Here is a 19,475-nt window from a genome sequence, read left to right as displayed (position 1 = left end):
TTTAAAGAGTGAATCAGTTGGTGGGATGGTAGCTTGGTGTAGGTTGGGTCCAGTTGGGTCGGGTCCTGGTCTGAGTTGGGGTCTGGGATGGGTTGGGTTGGGTTGGGTTGGGTTGGGTTGGGGCAAGTCGAGGTCGGGTTGGGTCAGGATTGGGTTGGGTTGAGTTGAGTTGATTTGGGTTGGGGTTGTGTTGGGTTGGGTCAGGGTGGGGTCGAGTTGAGTCAGGGTTGGGTCAGGGTTGAGTCGAGCTGGGTCCGGGTTGGGTCGAGCTGGGTCAGGGTAGGGTTGATTCAGGTCAGGGTTGGGTTGGGTCAGGTTAGGTCGAGTTGGGTCAGGTTGGGTTATACGCAGGTCAAGTTGGGTCCAGTCGGGTTGGGCTGGGTCAGGTAGGGTCAAGTCAGGTCTGGTCCGTGTAAGGTGAGGGTTGGTTCACATCTGGGTCAGGTCAGGGTAGGGTCGGGTCAGGTGGGGTTGAGGTTGTGTCAGGGTTGAGGTCGGATCAGGTTGGGTCATTCAGGTCAGGTCAGATTGGGTCAGGTCATTCAGAGGACAATAATCTGGCCCTTCAGTTGCAGAAAAGACACATCTTCAAGACGGCCTAGTTTGTCTACGTACCTGAGTCCTCTCCCTCTCTCCAGTCAAGTTACGATGGGCCTCTTCATACTGTCGCTCAAGATGCTCGCATCTCTGCTTGAGACGAAGGGTTTCTGACTGAGCCAGCTCTGAACGGGTCTCGGCAATCTCCTTCTCACGACGCAAGAATCTGTCAAACAAAACTTAGTTATATGTTATTGCTGTATACTAGTACTGTACTACCAAGTCAAAAAATTCAACTATGTGCACCAAGTCCGTTATATGCTCCTAACATCTCTACAAAGACATGAGTAGACTAGACAAGCGTCACATGTTCTACAGGCAGAAATACCAGCCTTACTTGATAACTTCTAGTAGTTGTTCTGATGATTTGTTCTCGTCGGGTACACGCACGTTGCCATCGACAGAATCCCTCCGCTGGGGACTTCTCATCATACGACCGCTCAACTAAAAAAAAAAAAAACCAACAATTTTAAATAAAATGCAACATGATGACCATAATAAAACAAAACATTTTGACCTGAATTTGTGATCAATCAATAACGCACATTACTATTGGGAAAAGATAAAAATCTAAGTGTGTGACGAAACATGTTTCTCTATTCTGCCAGTTGAACATGAATTAAATTTTTATTAAACCTTCTACTACTTAAGAGGTCACCATTGGTCAAAAGTTTCTTCCTCACCTCCTGGCCTACTGTGTACAAACCAATGGGGGTCTTGACCAATATTGACCGAAGTAATAACCAGGCTGACAATGCATGTTTCCATAGCAGGGTTAATGCAGGCAATAAAGTTGAAAATGAAATTTTGACCTAAACTTTTGGTGATACGATCCTGCACACACATACTGAAATTTGTATTTTTGTGGAGACATTTCTTTGTTCTCGTGTACTTAAGTTTTTGAGTTTGAAAGTGAAGTTTCAAAATGCTCTTATTTTAACCATAATTAATTTCCTTAGTTGAAATTCGGACTTAATATCCCTTTCCTAAAACTCTTCCATTTGCGACAGATCAACCCACCTTGGAAATTCCTAGTTTTTGAGTAAAATCCATATATCAATTTCGTGAAAACCTTGTGGAGTCGTATTCATCTATATAAATTGCCCTGTAGAGACGTTTACATTTTTTTGTTCCCTATTGTGTGCACGTCTCCAGAGGGCACGGTGTATCAGATCATTACTACTGGGTAAAGATAAACACATGAGTCTGTGACTAAACTAGTTGGTAATAAAAACTGATCATGGCCTACCTCTTCCAGTTGCTGGTGTAGCAGCATGTTTTGATGGTTGAGTTCCTGGCAGGTTGTTACTCGTTGTTGCAGCTCGTTGGCCTGGATGCGTGACTGCTCCTCCCATCCGACCTGAATAGACAAACACACACAAGCCTCTTTGTAAACACCAGCAATTGTGGACCCCTATTGTCCCTATTCCTCATTCCTTTGTTTGTACTCTTGCAACAGCTCTCATTGGTTTTGTACACGACTTTCAATCGTGGACTATCGGTCAATCGTGGATGTACTGTTTGTGCCCTAACCATTTAGTCCCTAGTCCACGATGCCGGCGTTTACATACTCACCCGTTTGTTTATGGTGTAAATCGAGGATTTTCTATTGTTTCTCTTATGTTTCCTTTATTTATACTCTAACATTTTTGCAACAGCTGTCATTGGTTTTGTACACATTTTCGAATCGAGGTCGTCCTCGATTTGGTTCCTGTCCTCCATTCATCAATGATGTTGCACCTGTGTGTCCTCGATTTGCACCATAAACAAGGGCACAAAGGGAGAGAGAACGGATGTCAGTATCCACTTGTCTTGTCTAATTTTTTGTTTATAACCACTTAACAAAATATTTGATAAAGAAAGGTGCAGTGTATCATTCTTGGAGATCAAGGCTTTTATTCTGAAGCAGGATACTGCTTGCCAACATAACACAGTCAAGCAGAAGATGAATTTCATGTCTGGACATTGAAACTTTCGTCGGTATTTTCATGCTGTTCATTTTCCATTTATTGTTATTATTTCTCACGTCGGAACACAAACAGACACAAAATACAATACAAACATTTTGGGTAACAGGCCCGTGTAACAAAGACTATAAAAACAAACAAACAAACAAACAAGCAAGCAATATTGATAACACCCCTGAAGGATTGCTATCTGTTGGCTGTCCTAAAATGCTGTCAAGTACAAAGAAAAACAATTAACGTGCATGTATAGAATACCCAGTCCCATCGAATATATTGCTATAAGCAAAAAAACAAAACAAACAAACAATTAGATCAAGACAATTCAAGACTGGGATATCAAATCTACGATACAAACACTTGGCAACAGCAATTAACCTATTGCGGTAGAATCGCGTCAACGCGGCTTGTGAAATATTGTCCGATTACATGATATACAAATGGACACGGAACGCGCAAAATCTGAGACAAACAAAACTTAACATACAAAATTCTGTAGGGTTGTCTAAGGGGCATGGCTAACTCGCAAACGGCGATAGGTCAATTGACAATTAGAACAACAAAAACTAAATTTACACATTAAACATTTTACAAGGTGATTAAGTTTTACCACTAGTCCAAAGCTACAAGTATTAAATTGAAATATTGTTTCTTTTAACCCTCTTTCACACAAGGATTCAGTAAAAATATTCACAATTTTGTGTTGGGGGGGGGGGTTAATTAGGGGTAGGGACAGAGTTATGAATAATGCTTTTTTACCTTTGATGAGCTCAGTGTTTCTTCAGCCTTCCTAGCTGCTTCCTCTGCCTCTGCTAATCGCGTGTTGAGACCTTCCAACTGTGGATGCAAACAAAAACACAGCAGCATTTAGTTTTGCATAAAGATATTGAAACTTGAAGTAGTGACCTCCAGATTAACTCTACTCATTCTCCAATTTGTCAAGTTTTAGCTGCGGGAAAGCAGCTCTACAAGTACTCACTTATCTCTGTTGGTTGGTTGGGTGGGTGGTTAGTAACAAACTTCAACGAATGCCTTGTTTGGCAATCAATCACTCTGTCCCTTAGGCCCTCGCAACAACATGTGCTTCAGGTCTCCACTGACCAGCCACCAATTTATTGCAGTCGTGGAAAATTGGGTCACGAGGTCACACATTTCGCATTGGGGCTAGCACTGCACTGCACACAAATTGGGTGTTCCACATGTTATAAAACGCTCCATGCACCAACTGACATTCCACAAAATAATGGGAATCCTTTTCAATTGACAGTCACGACCACATGAGTAGTTGTGCATTATAAGAACAGACTTTTACATCATGTACATGACTTATAGGCTACAGCAGGTCTACAGTTAAGCCGTAGCTTCTGAGATCGTTTCAAGCTTGTTTGTTACATTACCTGATCTTTCACTGTCACCAGCTGCTGGACATCTGCTGCGTGAAGCAGAAACTCTCGCTCATACTTGTCCTGAGCCTAAGACGGAACAAATACAGCAGTACATTACCACTAACCACGGGCCTTATTCATGAGTAAGCCTTATTGGATTGAGAATGAGGTAAAATCTTCATTTTTGGAACTTGTGTAGAGAAATGAAAGCAACAAAGTTACAAATTAATACCAGTCTGCTCTGATGAATAATTGGAAATTTTGTGATTAAACATACCCTAATGTTTTAAGCCACATTTAAAAAAAAAAATGCAAGTGAGGCTATAGTGAATAAGTAGTCTGGCACCATCCCATTCAACAGTTCACAATTTATGATATACATTCAGGGAACATGACAAAAAAATGGCCAACTTGTACATAAGGCCCAGCAAGATGCAACACAGCGCAACACGTGAACAAGTCTGTGAGACGTTGTTGCATTAGGCCATCATCTTCAGTTCAATAACTGCTGATTAAGTAGTTAATGAAGGGAGATACAGATTCTTGAATTAAAGATTATTGCATTTGTGACCTGTTCTGTCAAAATCAGACTTTTCTGGGCATAAGGTCAAAAATGAGATTTTTGCATATTGTTAAAATACGTTCTGTTTCCTTTTAATAGGTGGTTTAATTTTTGAAACCGGTCATTCCTGGGCAGAGCTATGCTATTTTGAAGTTCATTGGGTCGAAAAGTAGAAAACAGAGAAAATGGACACGAACGTCACAAAACAGACATTTCTTTAACTGATATACCTTATCAAATCATCAAAAATACTATAATTAGAGATCAAATTAGGGTTTCAAACTTTTATAGTATATTTTAGACATGCTCAGGATTACAAATATGCAAAAATTAGAAAATGGGGAAAAAAATCACCCCCACAGCGTTTTTTTGGCCCTATCTCAATTTCAACCTCTGCCCAGAAGCGTCTGCTTTTGACAGAACAGGTCACATTATTTTGTCCTTAAATTTCTGAGGAACGGACTGAACAAGAAACAAATTGTCTCACCTCCTTGGCCAGTTTGGCCTGCACCTGATTGTCTTGTCTGGCCGTGGCCTCGTTAGTCTCTGCTTCAGACTTCCGCTGGACTGCCAAGGTCAGCTCCTCTTGAACATGAAGGAGATTGCGACGCAGTTCACTGGTCTGTCAAGAGAGGACAAAAGTTACAGTCTTGTTGTTGAGACTATCACAAGTCTAGACACAAGTAAATCAGAAGTCCATTCGTAACTCTGGTCGCAAGCAGCAGGGAATGAACAATAAGAAAAGGAATGTCTTTGTCACAAATATTTGAATACCATGTTACTTGATGACTTATTATGAATTTGATTAGATGACTTGTGATGACTTTGACAGACTTGTGATTGTCTTGACTTCAACAATGCTTGGCTGCATCTCTAAATTCCCCATTTTACAGCTCAGATAAGTGTTACTTTAATTTCCTGCAGAAAGTTTCTTAGCTGTTTGCTTGGTTCTTCTTTTTACCTGAGACGCAACAGCCTCGCTCAGTTCCTCTTTCTCGCTGCGCATTTCGTCTCGCTCTTTCACCAACTCAATGACTTGCTTCTCAAGTTGCTCTCGAGCTGCCATGAGACAAAAGAGAAAAAAGAAAAGTAGCACATTTAAGCAAGAAACACAAATTAATTAACATTATCAATGTTGCTACATTTACTTTGATTCAATGTTCCCTTATGCTTGGTTATTTTTTCTCAATTGAAGATTTCTGAAACCCCAAAAATATCAAAACTAAATTCAAAGTAATTTTATCCAGTAATTTATGAATGGGATTTTGATATCCAGTTTGATGTTTAATGTTCATAAAAATGAAGACCCATTACGTACAGTCAGGTCACTTTTTTTTTTTACAGAAAATTTGTATAAGTTTGAATGCCTGGCATCCATACCTTGTGTTGTCTCCTCCATACGTTTCTCCATGTTATCCTTGTATGTCTGAGCAGCCAGGCTCTGTTCCTTCAGGCTAGTCTCAATGGCAGCGCTGATGGACTTGTATTGCTCTAGATGCTTCTTAGACTTCTCAATCTGGTCCTTCAGAACTAAAACATGAGATAAAAATATATCAATAACCCCATAGAATCACCTGCACCCAATGTGGCCAAGAAGAGACGATTTGCTGACAGATTCAACGGCACATCCAAAACATCAGGCTACCTACTGCGGTAGCGCAACATTCTCTATTTAAGCCCCACCATTGATGACATGAGTGACTGCATCCTGGATGCCAAGTGGGCCGAGCATATCATCTTCCAGCTCGGTACGCTGTCTCCTCGTGGTATCACATGGAATTTACTGCATTCTATCCGCCTGATAGGGCAGTTGCTGCACAGCCCTGAAGGGCAGACTGTCCAAAAATGTGGCTCTTTTCATCAGTGTGCACTGTTGTATCTTTCTTATATTCAATAACCCCATAGATCCAGAATCATTTTGTAAACCACACCCCTAATACACAATCACATGGGTTCCATAGTCGAATGTGCATGCATATTTGCACCTTGCAAGAATCCGAGAATTTGTATAAAACTAGCAGCTGGAACATATTGTGATGGTCAAATGACCACTCAGAATTTAACTCTCATTCATGAATATGTACGACATATGGTAATATCAACTAACCTTTGACCTGATCCTCAGCCATTCGGAGCTTAGTCTTCAACTCTCGGACCTCTTCATCATTGCTAGACACAACAACAGTCTGCTGAGACTGAGACGCTAGAGCTGTGAACACATTAGAAAGGGAAATAGACAAATGAGGACTGCTACAAGTCTAACGTATATAAAATTGCAGAGCATTGATTTTCTCAAATCCAAAACAATCTGCTGTGACCAAGACGTTAGAGCTGTCAACACATGAGAAAAGGCAAATATACAAAATGGGGATTGCCACAACTTTAATGATTGCAAATTGCTGACATTTGAGTTTCCTCAATGTTACTGTGATCATAGAGTAGCACCCAGGCTGTGATACCTTCAAAGCAATAGTTTTTTTTTTTTTTTTAATTTGTGAAGCGCTTTAAGACATTTAGTGAAAAGCGCTATATAAGTGTCATTATTATTATTATTATTATTATAATTTTTTAATATGAATTTATGAAAACCTTACCTTCATTTTTGTCCTTAAGAGCACTCTCATACTTGATCTGAGCTGATACCAGCTGAGCCTCCACAGACGAACACTGAAAGAAAAAAGTTTAAGTCCTCATAAATATTCATGATCATACATATTCATGACTCAGCTCTGCTTTGAATTCAGCTGACCAAAAAAGTAACCTCTCTAACCCATAGCTCTAGCGAAACGAAATACAGTCGAGTCTCGTTAATACAAACTCGTTCGATCAGAATTTTGTATTAAGAGGAACATCAGTCCCATTCATTGTGCACATACATGCACAGTCAGGACCAAGGCTTTATGTTTGTTATAACCAGAATTTTGTATGAACAGGGTTTGTACTAACGAGACTCGACTGTAGCCCATCCCCAATCCCAATCAGAGCACAATAGTCTGGCCCCTCAGGTCCAGCCAGAGGTTCCACAATGGGTGAGTCTAGGTACCTGTTCCTTCATGTTCTGAAGGTCAGCCTTGGTCTTGTTCAGGCTTTCTCTGGTCTTCTGATGATTATCCAGCTCGTGGTTCAACTGCCGTTGGAGGCTCTGCACCCGACCCTAACAAAAAAAATAAATAAAACACAGGACATGCATTGCTGTTTTGTCAATCAGGTCAACCTATGCTAAATAGTAAATCTAGCCGTCAAAATACTAATGACTAGTAAGGGATCAGATGGAACTTTCTTACCAAACTGAGGTGGAATTCTATTGTGAGAGAGACAATGAGGTCTGAAGTTGGCTAGATCGCCTTGGGTAAGATCGAAGGGGTTATGAAATAGTTCACTATACACCCTTTGTTTGAGATGCAAAATTGTTCCTGACAAAGGAATCCACTACGTTACCTCCCATGTCTTGAGTACCACACGATGCTGGTCATTTTCTCCTTCTAGTCTTCGTCTCAACTGATTCAACTCACGCTCCATCGCTTCCATCTGATTGGACAATCGGGCCTTGCTTTCAAACTCTGACCTCTCCAAGTTATTCTATGATGAAGACAAGAAAAAACACCTTAAGATGTAACAGAAAACAGCACTTGAAATTTTGAGTCCTCAAGTTCTCCGCACCATGCATGGTAACAACTGAAGAGCCTTGCTCTCCACTTTGCTAAACTTTTGAGTCTGACTCAAGCTATCCAATGACAATGGCCTACTTGTAATTGACTTGTGATCTGACTTGCGAATGGACTTGTGAGTAACTTTGATAGACTTGTGACTGACTTGTGATGGCTAGTGATTGACTTGCGACTGACTTGTGATTGACTTGTGACTGACTTGTGATGGCTAGTGATTGACTTGTGATGGACTTGTGATGACTTGTGATTGACTTGTGATTGACTTGTGATCTGACTTGTGAGAGACTTGTGATGGACTTGTGATGACTTGTGACTGACTTGTGATCTGACTTGCGATGGACTTGTGATGGACTTGTGACTGACTTGTGATCTGACTTGTGATGAACTAGTGATGGACTTGTGACTGACTTGTAATCTGACTTGTGATGGACTAGTGATGGACTTGTGACAGACTTGTGTTCTGACTTATGATGGCTTTGTGATGGACTTGCGATGGACTTGTGATGGACTTGTGATGGACTTGTGATGGACTTGTGTTCTGACTTATGATGGCTTGTGATCTGACTTGCAATGAAACTGTGACTGACTTGTGACTGACTTGTGATTGACTTGTGACTGACTTGTGACTGACTTGTGATTGACTTGTGATTGACTTGCTATGGACTTGCGATTGACTTGTGACTGACTTGTGACGGACTTGTGATGGACTTGTGATTGACTTGTGATGGACTTGTGATGGACTTGTGATTGACTTGTGACCGACTTGTGACTGACTTGTGACTGACTTGACTACCACTCTACCCACCTGTATGGTTTCTAAGTTTGTCAGCAGCAAGGTCTGGCCGCGGTGCTCTCTCTGCATGCTTTCCTTCTCCTGTGTTAGTCTGGCCTCCACTCCCTTCAGCAATTCCCGCTCAACCTTCAGATTGTCACAAGCAACTTCTGCTCTCGTTAGTTTCTCATTGGCAGCCATCAGGTCCTGATTGGTGAACAAATGCAAACAGTTTAGAATGGGTAACGATGCGCTGTGTTGTAGTAGAAGTGGTTGTGATGGACCACAAGTTACAACAAATTAATAAGACTAAATTGAGAGAACATTTCAGCACCAACCTGTGTGAGGGTGTTGATCCTCTGCTGATTTTTCACCATTTCAGCCGAGTATTTCTGGCTCTTGTCGCGATGAGACGCAATCTCCTTCTTGTAACCATCAACGTTGGACTGCAGGATTTTGTAGCGTTCACCGGCAAAGTCAAGCTGTGAAGGTTGTATTGAATGACACATGATTAGAACTACTGCCTCAATACGCATTTAAATGCACCATATTATGCTTTGTGGGATACCCTAAGTGCTATACTTGTCGGAAATGGAAGCAAAGTTTAAATAATGGGAAATATTTGTATAACAAAACAAAATAAACCCCAACTCTGAAGCACTTTTGCTGAGAATTTTACTGAATCCTCCAAAACATCCTCCAATGTGCAGGAAGAAGCAGAACATTTTTTTCTTCACTTTTTAACTTTCAAGGGACAGGGCTCTACCATCCTCCAAATTCTCACAGGGGACTTTTAAGGACATGAGAGAGTAAAGGTTAAGGGGCTGTACAGTTTGACCTTTGACATGGGTCATTACCTGTGAGGTCAGCTGGGCGTTCTGTACTCTGAAGTCGGAGACATCTTTTCTCATTGTCTCAAGCTGCTCGTTCAAAAGCCTGTCAATTATTCCGAGAAAATAATCTTACTTTCACTAGCTCAAAAGGAATATACTACGTCACAATCTCAACACTTAGAAGTCTATGGGAAATGCTTCAGTCCCTGAGTTGCATGTAACAACAAATACTTTTTGGACTGAGAATGCACCGACAAAACATTTGTTTTGAAATATCTGGTTGCTTTTCCACACAGTATTTTCTGTATTTAGTTTAGACTGCCATGAGTGAAAGCCAGTGCAATATTTTACCTGCACGGCTGCAATTCAGATTTGATAATTCTGATAATTTTCGCATGCGTGCAAATTTAAGAGGATCATTGTACAAAAGGCTTGAATCTGAGGTAACTATGAAATCCTGAAAACTTTGGAACACATTGCATTTTACAGCAATTTCCACGGTCCAACGTATACATCTTTACGATTACAAAAACAATTCAAAACTGCACAACATATTATCATTCCTCTGTCAGATTTTTGTACATTTTATCTGCTGTATTTATGACAATGTACAAAATTGCAAATGTGCCACAGACATTATCATGTTGCGGCCATCTTAATTTTCCCATTCAAGTCAAAGTAACCAAAGCGAGGCTGGAAGGAAAAATAGTCTGGTTCCTTTTTGCACAAAAAACATTATCATTCAGTACTGTTAATGGATACAGGGAACATGACTGAAATGGTGGCATAATAACGGTCTGTTAAATCAATGAAGTGGCTTATTGTATTTACTTTTCATTTTGAGCCTTTTCCTTTCTGTAAGTCTCAAACTCCTCTTGTAGTGTCTTGAGTGCTTGCCTAGCCATATCCTTAGCCTCAGCGACTGGTGCACTGTCTGACTTGGTGATTGGTTGTGTGTCTGGGGTAGTCACAGCCGCGGGAGCAAGGGCAGGGGAGGCTAGAGGGCTGACAGACATTATCAACGACATCTAGACGCATGGAACAAAAACAAATCAGATATTCCATTAGCAATATATCTGAGAACCCGAAAGAAAAAAGTTAACACCACACCCACAGATTCTAACTATGGATTGGCCGAGAGTATGTGGCATTTGCTATTTTTACTACCTTGCCTGGCTAAAAACACTATATAACGGTGCCTTTGATTGCATAGGTGCACGCGTGCATTGTTTGCATTTTGGTTTGGGGTATCAGGTTTGATAATTCACCTTTTTGAATTACAAACTAATATGCAAGTAGCCACGCCAAATGTGGATCTTTCCATGGTTTTACGCACAAAAAAAATGAATGCGCCCAGCAGGCGTCACTACATACTTGTGATTCAGCTTTCTACTAACTTAACATAGCTCACTGGTCTCTGGACCCAATTACATGAGTTTTCTGCTAACAAGCCTCTGTCTAATTTGGGCGATACACAATGCAGTGCGCCACCAAGAGTTTGCCACGGAGAGTCCACTTTTCAAGTTTACGGTCGACAAAACATGGCCCATTTGAATGAGTGTCGGTAGACAACTTGAGCTAATATGTCAAAGATTGGTGCTTAGCGTTCTGCCGCCTTACAAAAAACACCATATTGATAACAAGAAAAGAAATGGGCAAACAGATCCTCGAATCATACGCTTCAACGAAACCACTGACCGGAAAAACTAACAATTTCAAATGTCCCACGCTGCGAATTTGTCGACCATCTCCCACAATGCACTGGGAAAAATGAACTCTCCGTGGCAAACTCTTGGTGGCACACTGCATTGTTAATCGCCCGAATTCACTGATGCCAGTAAGCACAGCAAAAGGCACGTTAACTTCAGAGGAAAAATTTGAGTTGTTAAGATAGCACACCCAAGCCATGAAAAAGGTAAAATTATTTTGTTCAGTTGTAGCCAGCTTTTCTGATAAGCAACCCCTGGTGACATATAAAGACTTGTCTGTCTTGACTGACCGGTGGAGGTGTGGTTCCACTCTGCTGTAGTAGGACTCTGTACATGTCTCTCTGTCTGACGATAGCCTCAACCATTTCTGTCTGCCTTGCTCTGGCTTCTCTCATCTCCTGGATGTCTTGTGAGGCGGCGTCCAGTTGCTGCTTCAGCCCTGCAGTCCTGTAACCGAGCAAGATTCAGTATGATCAGTTATCATTTATCAATTAGTGTGCTGTGTGTGTGTGTGTTAACGCATTAGAACCTGTGGTCAAATAGTGACTCATGTGCCATGGTACATGGGTTCGAATCCTGAAGGGGAACATGGTGCTTGTGTTTTTGGGCAAGACACTTGACTACAATTGCCTTTCTCTTCCCAGGAGTATAAATGGGTACCTGTGAGGGTAGAGACCAGAATGCGCTGATCTCGAGCTGCTGCAAAAACTGGTCTCATGGCCTGATGATCAGGGGTAATATTTGTGAAGCGCTTTGCAACCTCTGGTATAAAAAGCTATCCAGGGTGGTCCAAAAAAACCGGAACGACATACTTCCACTACCTTGAGACTCAAACCACCTGCACCAATGGATGGAGAATCCTTTTAGAAGAATTATACCAAAATATCCCGAATCGGTCCAGTAGTTTTGCTGTAGAGCCTATTCTGTGAAGGATACTTCTTAAGTGTGGGTTAATTAAATAACAATCCCTCCATCAAATACGATGTAATTAAAATCCCGGGCGCGGTTTAGTAATTCATCGGGACAAAAATGACCCCCACCTTGCTGCACAAAATAGGCTCTAGAACAAAAACTACTGGACCTAATCAGGCGATCTTGGTTTTATTTTTCTTCTAAATAGATTCTCCATGCATTGGTATATGTGGTTTGAGTCTCAGTGTAGTGGAAGTATGAGGTTTAATTTTTTGGAAACCCTGTATAAGGACCATATTATTGATATTATATCGCACTAATTCCCCAATGAAGCCATAAAACGATGTGCTTGGGCAGTTCTTGGCACCCGCAAGGCCAATAAATGGGCTAAATCCGGCATGTTGTGTAGATCAGATAATAGAATTTAGTGGACTCTAGGGACAGCCTTACTAGGCTTGCCGTGTCATGTTTACTAACAGAGTCAACTGTACCACTCAAATCCCTTCTCAAGAACAGACTTACTTGCTCTCAACGGTCAGTTGTTCTTCCTGTTCTTTCTTGTTGCTGAGTTCTCGTAGCGAGGCCAGGAGTTTCTCATTCTGCGCCTGCAACTCTTCTATGCTTCTGTAGGAATTGAGACACGTACGGAAGACTAGTCAGATTAGTCAAACTATCTGGGAATACGATTGATTCGGGACTTGCAAGAAATCTGTTTGGTCACGTATGTTTCTTGGTATCTCTTCAACTGCCGCAGCATTTCACATGACAAGCTTTCCACTCGCCATGGAGTCACATGTATCCATGTCAAGCCATGGAATCTTATCAGAAAATAATGGCAACTCGCACAGCATTCAAGCAAATGATCATGAGTGAGATATGCTTAGAATTTGTTTAAATAGCAGTGCCAAGGTTCCCGAAACTGGATGTAATCAAGTTCATAGCACCCTTTACCACCATGGCAAATTCGGGCGATTCACAATGCAGTGCGCCACCAAAAGTTTGCCACGGAGAGTCCATTTGTCAAGTTTATGGTCGACAAAACATGGCCTATTTGAACGAGTGTCAGTGAACAACTTGAGCTAATTTGTTATAGGTTGCATAGCATTCTGCCACCTTACAAAGAACACACCATATTTATAAAAAGAAAAGAAATGGCAAATAGATCGTCGAATCACACGCTTACAAAACTACTGACCGAAAAACTAACAATTTCAAATGTTCCGTGCTGCGACTTTGTCGACTATCTCCTACAACGTACTGAGAAAAATGAACTCTCTGTGGCACACTGCATTGTGAATCGCCCGAATTGACTGTGTTGATAGAGATCTGGACCAGCTGAATTGGGAACAAAATCCAAATCCAGTATTGAATCAAAACTGAGCCTTGGCCTTAGCCTTTGTCTTAGACTTTGTCTGAGTCTCTGTTTTAGCCTTTGTCTTAGCCTTAGCCTTACCTGAAGGAGACAAGGTGTTCACTGATGACATTGGAGGAACTGGAGACATCAGGGGAAGAGACGTTGGGCTCATGCCTGATGGGTCCTCCTTTGGCCTCATGGACCTCCTTCAGTAACACCCGAACCTACCGACACACAAGAAGTCACATATCACCAAAGGAAATGCATTTTGAATTTGTTTACCTAGTCTTTGCTATTTTCGACTTCCACCCAAAATCTGTTTATTTTTAAATAGCAATTTTTCAAGCGATACAAAAGTTTGTCACTTTTGAATGAGATATCAAACAGGAAAAATAAATCAGCCAACATTTAGTTATTGAATGATTACTTTACAAATTTCAACTTCCCAGAACATAAAATCTATCAAAGAATGGAGGGGCCCAAGTTTCTTGCCAAAGGAAATCTGTCACCATGAGGGATCTGCAAACCTACCTGTTGGCCTAGGTCTGTGCACTGTTGCTTGAGTCGAATGATCTCCCTGGCTGACATGCTTGCTCGACGCTCTGCCTCGTCAGCAGCTATACGCAACTGTTCACACTCCTATAGAGAGTCAAATTAATTTCAATGCATGAGGTACAATCTCAGTCATTCCAGTAATCTTCAATCACCATCTTCAAGACTTGTATCAGACTTCCAGGCATGCAACTAGAAATGTAGAAAAAATGAGGAAGGTCCAAACCACGCAAGACTTTGTACAGTATTTTTCAATTTGTAATGGCATTCATGAGAAGTAAAAAAATGAGGAAATCAGCGGATCTGAGGAAAAGTTGCATGCCTGGACTTCTCATGAAGTTTGCTACCCCTATCTGGGGTGGTACAGGAGTTACATCAGATTTCCAGGCAGGTTGGCGTAGCCAAGGGAGTCAGGTTGGCGTAGCGGTGCTTTCCTCGCCTTCCACCGCTGTGACCCGTGTTCGGATCAAGCCTGGGCCAATATGTGGATTGGGTTTTCAGTCCCTACCTGATTCCGTGGGTTTTTCCCAGAATATCTTCTGGGCTTTTCCTCCCACCTCTAAAACTAATTTCTTCTCATTGTCTTCTCTCTAAGTTGGTGTGATGTTTCCCCTGGGATGCTTTACCGACTATAATGATACAGATACAGATACATTGAAGCTGAGGCAGATAATAGGACAGGGCATTCGGTCTGCTTGAGACTAATGATCCTCTGAACATAGGAGGAAAGTTGCATCACTGTCTTCTGGAGACATTTCTTTAGGCAACCTTCTGTTGAACCGTCTAATATTTTACCCCAAACTTACGAGCTACAAGACTGCACACAAGTGGCCACGTGTACCGTGTTGTGATCCCTAAATCAAAACCAGCCTTCAGCTCAACTGAAGTTAGCTATGGTTCATCATCATTGAACCTGTGTTTTACAGATATACTTCAATAAATTCAGTCACTCCTTTTCCCCAATGTTCCGTAGGCATACTCACAACCAGGTTTGCATCCAGTCGTGCTGACAGCTGATTAGTTGTCTGCAATGCCTTCTCGTAGTCATCACGCTGTTTCTGCATAATGGGGGCTTTCTCTTCAATTTCCTACACAAGAATCAATCAATCAGCAATTATTCACATTAAAATTGACTAAAGTGTTGAGTTAAGCTACTTCAAGTTTGACTGCAAGACTGCAAGCCACATTTGCCTTCTTTATCATGCTGAAAACTTCTCATTTTTCTGAAGAGTGCTGTCTGTGGTTTGACAGAGTCTGATTCTTATTCTTCAAGATGTTTTACTCTTAGCAAAAAAACATCCGTGCTTACTGTAGCAGAAATTTCTGTACTTTACGGTTAGCAGATTTCATGGGTTAGCAAAGGATTTTGGCTTATGTGCATGAATACATCCTGAAATTAGAGATTCTGTGCTTACAGGGTTAGAACATAATTTGTGCACTTAGCGGCAATTTAAAATTGGTCCCTGCTTACCACTAGGATCTGATCAAGGTAGGAGTTGAGCCGTTGGTTCTCCGCCTTCTCCACTTCCAGTTCATCGGAGGACTTGACATATTCACTGTACATCTGTGTCATCAGAGAAACAACACACTCATAGTGATACGCTAGTCTGGTTTAAAGTTATCTAACCTGTGCTTAATAGGATTAAACGCAGGATGATTTATTAAAACAAATGGTTTTAATCAGTTATCGCCTGCAAGTCAGATTACATTGTATTGTTAACCTGGTTTGAATACCCGAGTCAGGGTAAATCCAGATTTTAGGAAGCTGCTGGCTGCTGCCTCATGTTTTGTTTCATAGTTAATGCTAACTAGTCTGGTTAAATATAACCTGGTTTGAATATTTGAGTCAGTGTTAATCCAGATTTTATGACATAGCTGGCTGCTGCCCCATATCTGGATTGATTCAGGTAATGCTAACTAGTCAGGTTACATAACCTGGTTTGAATACCTGGGTTACAGTTATTCCAGATTTCAGGAAGCTGCTGGCCACTCCGTCATATCTGGTTTTACTCAGTTAATGCTTACTAGTCAGGTTACATAACCTGGTTTGAGTACCTGAGTCAGGGTTAATCCAGATTTTAGGAAGCTGCTGGCTGCTTCCCCATATCTGGTTTTAATCAGGTACTGCTAACTTGTTAGGTTACATAACCTGGTTTGAATACCTGAGTCAGGTTTAATCCAGATTTTAGGAAGCAGTTGGCTGCTTCCCCATATCTGGTTTCAATCAGGTACTGCTAACTTGTCAGGTTACATAACCTGGTTTGAATACCTGAGTCAGGTTTAATCCAGATTTTAGGAAGCTGCTGGCTGCTGCCCCATATCTGGTTTTAATCAGGTACTGCTAACTAGTCAGGCTCATAACCTGGTTGAGTACCTGAGTCAGGGTTAATCCAGATTTCAGGAAACTGCTGGCTGCTTCCCCATATCTGGTTTTAATCAGGTACTGCTAACTAGTCAGGTTGCATAACCTGGTTTGAATACCTGAGTCAGGGTTAATCCAGATTTCAGGAAGCTGCTGGCTGCTGCCCCATATCTGGTTTTAATCAGGTAATGCTAGCTAGTCAGGTTGCATAACCTGGTTTGAATACCTGAGTCTGTGTTAATCCCAATTTTAGGAAGCTGTTGGCTGCTGCCCCATATCTGGTTTTAATCAGGTAATGCTTACTAGTCAGGTTACATAACCTGGTTTGAATACCTGAGTCAGGGTTAATCCAGATTTCAGGAAGCTACTGGCGGCTGCTGCAGTCGGTGAGAGGCTGTTCAATTCCTCATCAGACATCTTCATCACTACTCCCTTCTTCCTGGCAGCATTCAAGAGATCATTGGCATCCTCCAACTCCTTCTCCATCTTAGCCATCTTCTCATCTTCAGAAGATCACAAAAGAGAAACAGAAGTTGGGAGAGGCATGCAGCATTGATCTTGGACCACCAGCATATCAAAATCATCAAATATAACCAATTGTATACAATACATCGCACAGACTCAATAAATAAATGCAGATCATTGCAAACATGCAGATTGCATGAATACAAGGTCTCATGTTTAAAATTTGGATTCCGTTTAAAGATATGTCAAAAAATTGGTGAACAGATTCTGAATTTTTTTTTCATTTGAAATTTAAACATGTAAATGTCACATCCTTTATTGCAAACAGGCAGATGGCATGAAACACAGGCATATTTTCAAAACGTTTGTAGAAATTTGCGAACACTTTTACAATTTATGCATTTGAACTTTAAATGTTTAAATGTTAGGGAATTGTGGGCTACAGTTAGGGCTCGTGACTCATGATCAGAGGGTCAGGGGTTCAAATCCAGCTGCTGGCCATATGTTGTGTCCTTGGGCAAGCCACTTCACCCCACTCGCCTCTCTCCACCCAGGAGTATAAATGGGTACCGGCATTAGCTGGGAGTAACCTGCGATGGACTGGCATCCCATCCAGGGGGAGTAGAAATATTCTCAGTCATTTCATGCTACTGAAACTGGAGATAAACGCCGGCCTGATGGGCCATATTGGCTCGGGACAGACTTGACTTTTAAACACCTACTTAGTTCAGTCTCCTTGGCTGAATACCCGGTCTCCATCTCCTGTAGCTGTGTCTTGAGCTCACCCTGGGAGGTACTGGCCTGGCCAAGTAACTTCTGCAGTTCCTCCACAGCGGTGATCAGTTCCCGCACCTTCCCCTGGGCTTCCTCAGCGCTTTTCTGCAGGATTCAAATCATTTTCCAAAAAGGATCATTTACATTTATCCCAAAAGTAAAACACCAAATTATTGTCCAAAACTTTCTTGAATTCAAGATTGTCCTGGTATTAAGCACCCAGTGAAGGTACTCTGTCTGGCTTGCTGTCATTTTGAAGAAATCAACAAATGTAGGTGATTCCAATGATCACTCAATTGACTGATTTTTTTAAATAAAGAGTGTTGACAAAAACGTGGTTCGTGATCAAATGTTGTGCATGGTTTTTCAGTTTTCTCAAAAAGTGTAATATCCACTGAGCTGAAACTTTAACAGGTTAGGTTTTGAATATTCTTCTTTGAATTTTGAGTGGTGTTATTATTGGAAACAAACAAAATGCATGTAAAGCAAATGATCCTATATGCATTTAACCCTTCTGCTGTATGAACAGTCACAGACAGTCAAAGATTTTGGTCTAGTCACCAACAGTCATATCCATTTTATGCAAGCACTGTAACTAGTCAAATTCAATCAACATACGAAAGTAGGTAACTGGTATGTACAGCTGGCTTATCAATCACATAGTCAAGGCAAAGCTGTATCAAGTTACATTAACAGTCACAGCCAGTCAATCCTATATAAGCACAGGATTTCTTTCTGCTAAAGACAAAATACTTGATTGAGTTTGACGCCCGAGATGGCTGTGTCTAACTTGTCAATTTGATCAAAAATCCATTGCTTAGGTTGAGTGTTTTATTTGTTATCATACAACCTACCTCATAGAGACTTGTCAGCTTGCCTTGGGCTTGGAGTTCTCCGTGGAACTGCTCTTCACTCTTAGCATACGCTTCGTTATTCTAAGCAGGAAGATCAAGAACTACAGTTTAAGAAATCTATATAATTTTATCCACTTATGGAAATTTCATTACATTAAGTTTCGACATACTTACATGGAACTTTAACTTTTAGAAATTAAGGCAAATAATTTTGTACTCAATGAGTTAAAAATGACAAAAAAACACAAAAAAGATATGTTAAACAAGTAAATTCTTCTGACCTCTTTCATCTTTGTGATCAGCTCCTCAATCCTGGTCTCTTGGTCTTTGTTGGTCGTCTTGAACGTCTCCACAGATTCCTGGAGATGTGTGATCTCATCCAGTCGTTCATTCAGCTGGCCTTGCAGCTCCAAAATCTGATTGGACTGGATGGGGTTAATTGAAAGTAACAGGTAAGTAATGTCAGTCTCAAGGCAATATGGCTCATCAGGCTGGCTCTTATCTTCGGTTTCCTTGGCATTAAACAACTGACAATATTGCTATTCTGACTGGATAATAAGCTAGTTCGTCAGGCTACTGCCCAGCTAATGCCGGTACCCATATATACTCCTGGGTGGAGAGAGGCAAGTGAGAGTCAAGTGGCTTGCCCAAGGACACAACTTCTCGCCAGCAGCAGGGTTTGAAGCTGTAACCCTCTGATCACGAGTCACAA

The 19,475-nt window shown here is 41.3% G+C and overlaps 1 protein-coding gene across 1 annotated transcript in view; it reads right to left on the bottom strand.

Moving 5' to 3' along the window:
• Positions 1–19,475, bottom strand: part of LOC119728418 (nucleoprotein TPR-like) — a 41,940-nt gene that overhangs the window by 17,755 nt on the left and 4,710 nt on the right. Inside the window, exons 6-31 of the mRNA XM_038200649.1 lie at positions 19,045–19,188; positions 18,764–18,844; positions 17,858–18,014; positions 17,004–17,173; positions 15,780–15,872; positions 15,292–15,396; positions 14,288–14,395; positions 13,856–13,980; positions 12,925–13,026; positions 11,781–11,937; positions 10,613–10,809; positions 9,806–9,884; positions 9,287–9,430; positions 8,982–9,155; positions 7,947–8,087; positions 7,552–7,662; positions 7,103–7,175; positions 6,616–6,717; positions 5,889–6,038; positions 5,470–5,567; positions 4,996–5,130; positions 3,959–4,033; positions 3,321–3,398; positions 1,847–1,957; positions 935–1,041; positions 616–763 (exon numbers count right to left, since the gene is read on the bottom strand). Of these exons, the coding sequence (XP_038056577.1) occupies positions 616–763; positions 935–1,041; positions 1,847–1,957; positions 3,321–3,398; positions 3,959–4,033; positions 4,996–5,130; positions 5,470–5,567; positions 5,889–6,038; positions 6,616–6,717; positions 7,103–7,175; positions 7,552–7,662; positions 7,947–8,087; positions 8,982–9,155; positions 9,287–9,430; positions 9,806–9,884; positions 10,613–10,809; positions 11,781–11,937; positions 12,925–13,026; positions 13,856–13,980; positions 14,288–14,395; positions 15,292–15,396; positions 15,780–15,872; positions 17,004–17,173; positions 17,858–18,014; positions 18,764–18,844; positions 19,045–19,188 (3,165 nt within the window). The remainder of the gene's footprint in view (positions 1–615; positions 764–934; positions 1,042–1,846; positions 1,958–3,320; positions 3,399–3,958; positions 4,034–4,995; positions 5,131–5,469; positions 5,568–5,888; positions 6,039–6,615; positions 6,718–7,102; positions 7,176–7,551; positions 7,663–7,946; positions 8,088–8,981; positions 9,156–9,286; positions 9,431–9,805; positions 9,885–10,612; positions 10,810–11,780; positions 11,938–12,924; positions 13,027–13,855; positions 13,981–14,287; positions 14,396–15,291; positions 15,397–15,779; positions 15,873–17,003; positions 17,174–17,857; positions 18,015–18,763; positions 18,845–19,044; positions 19,189–19,475) is intronic.

The sequence above is a fragment of the Patiria miniata genome, unplaced genomic scaffold, assembly GCF_015706575.1.
Source record: "Patiria miniata isolate m_02_andy unplaced genomic scaffold, ASM1570657v1 HiC_scaffold_20, whole genome shotgun sequence".
In the NCBI taxonomy this organism is placed as follows: domain Eukaryota; kingdom Metazoa; phylum Echinodermata; class Asteroidea; order Valvatida; family Asterinidae; genus Patiria; species Patiria miniata.
The sequence above is the reverse complement of the archived record's forward strand: the minus strand, read 5'-3'. Positions and strand labels throughout refer to the sequence as shown.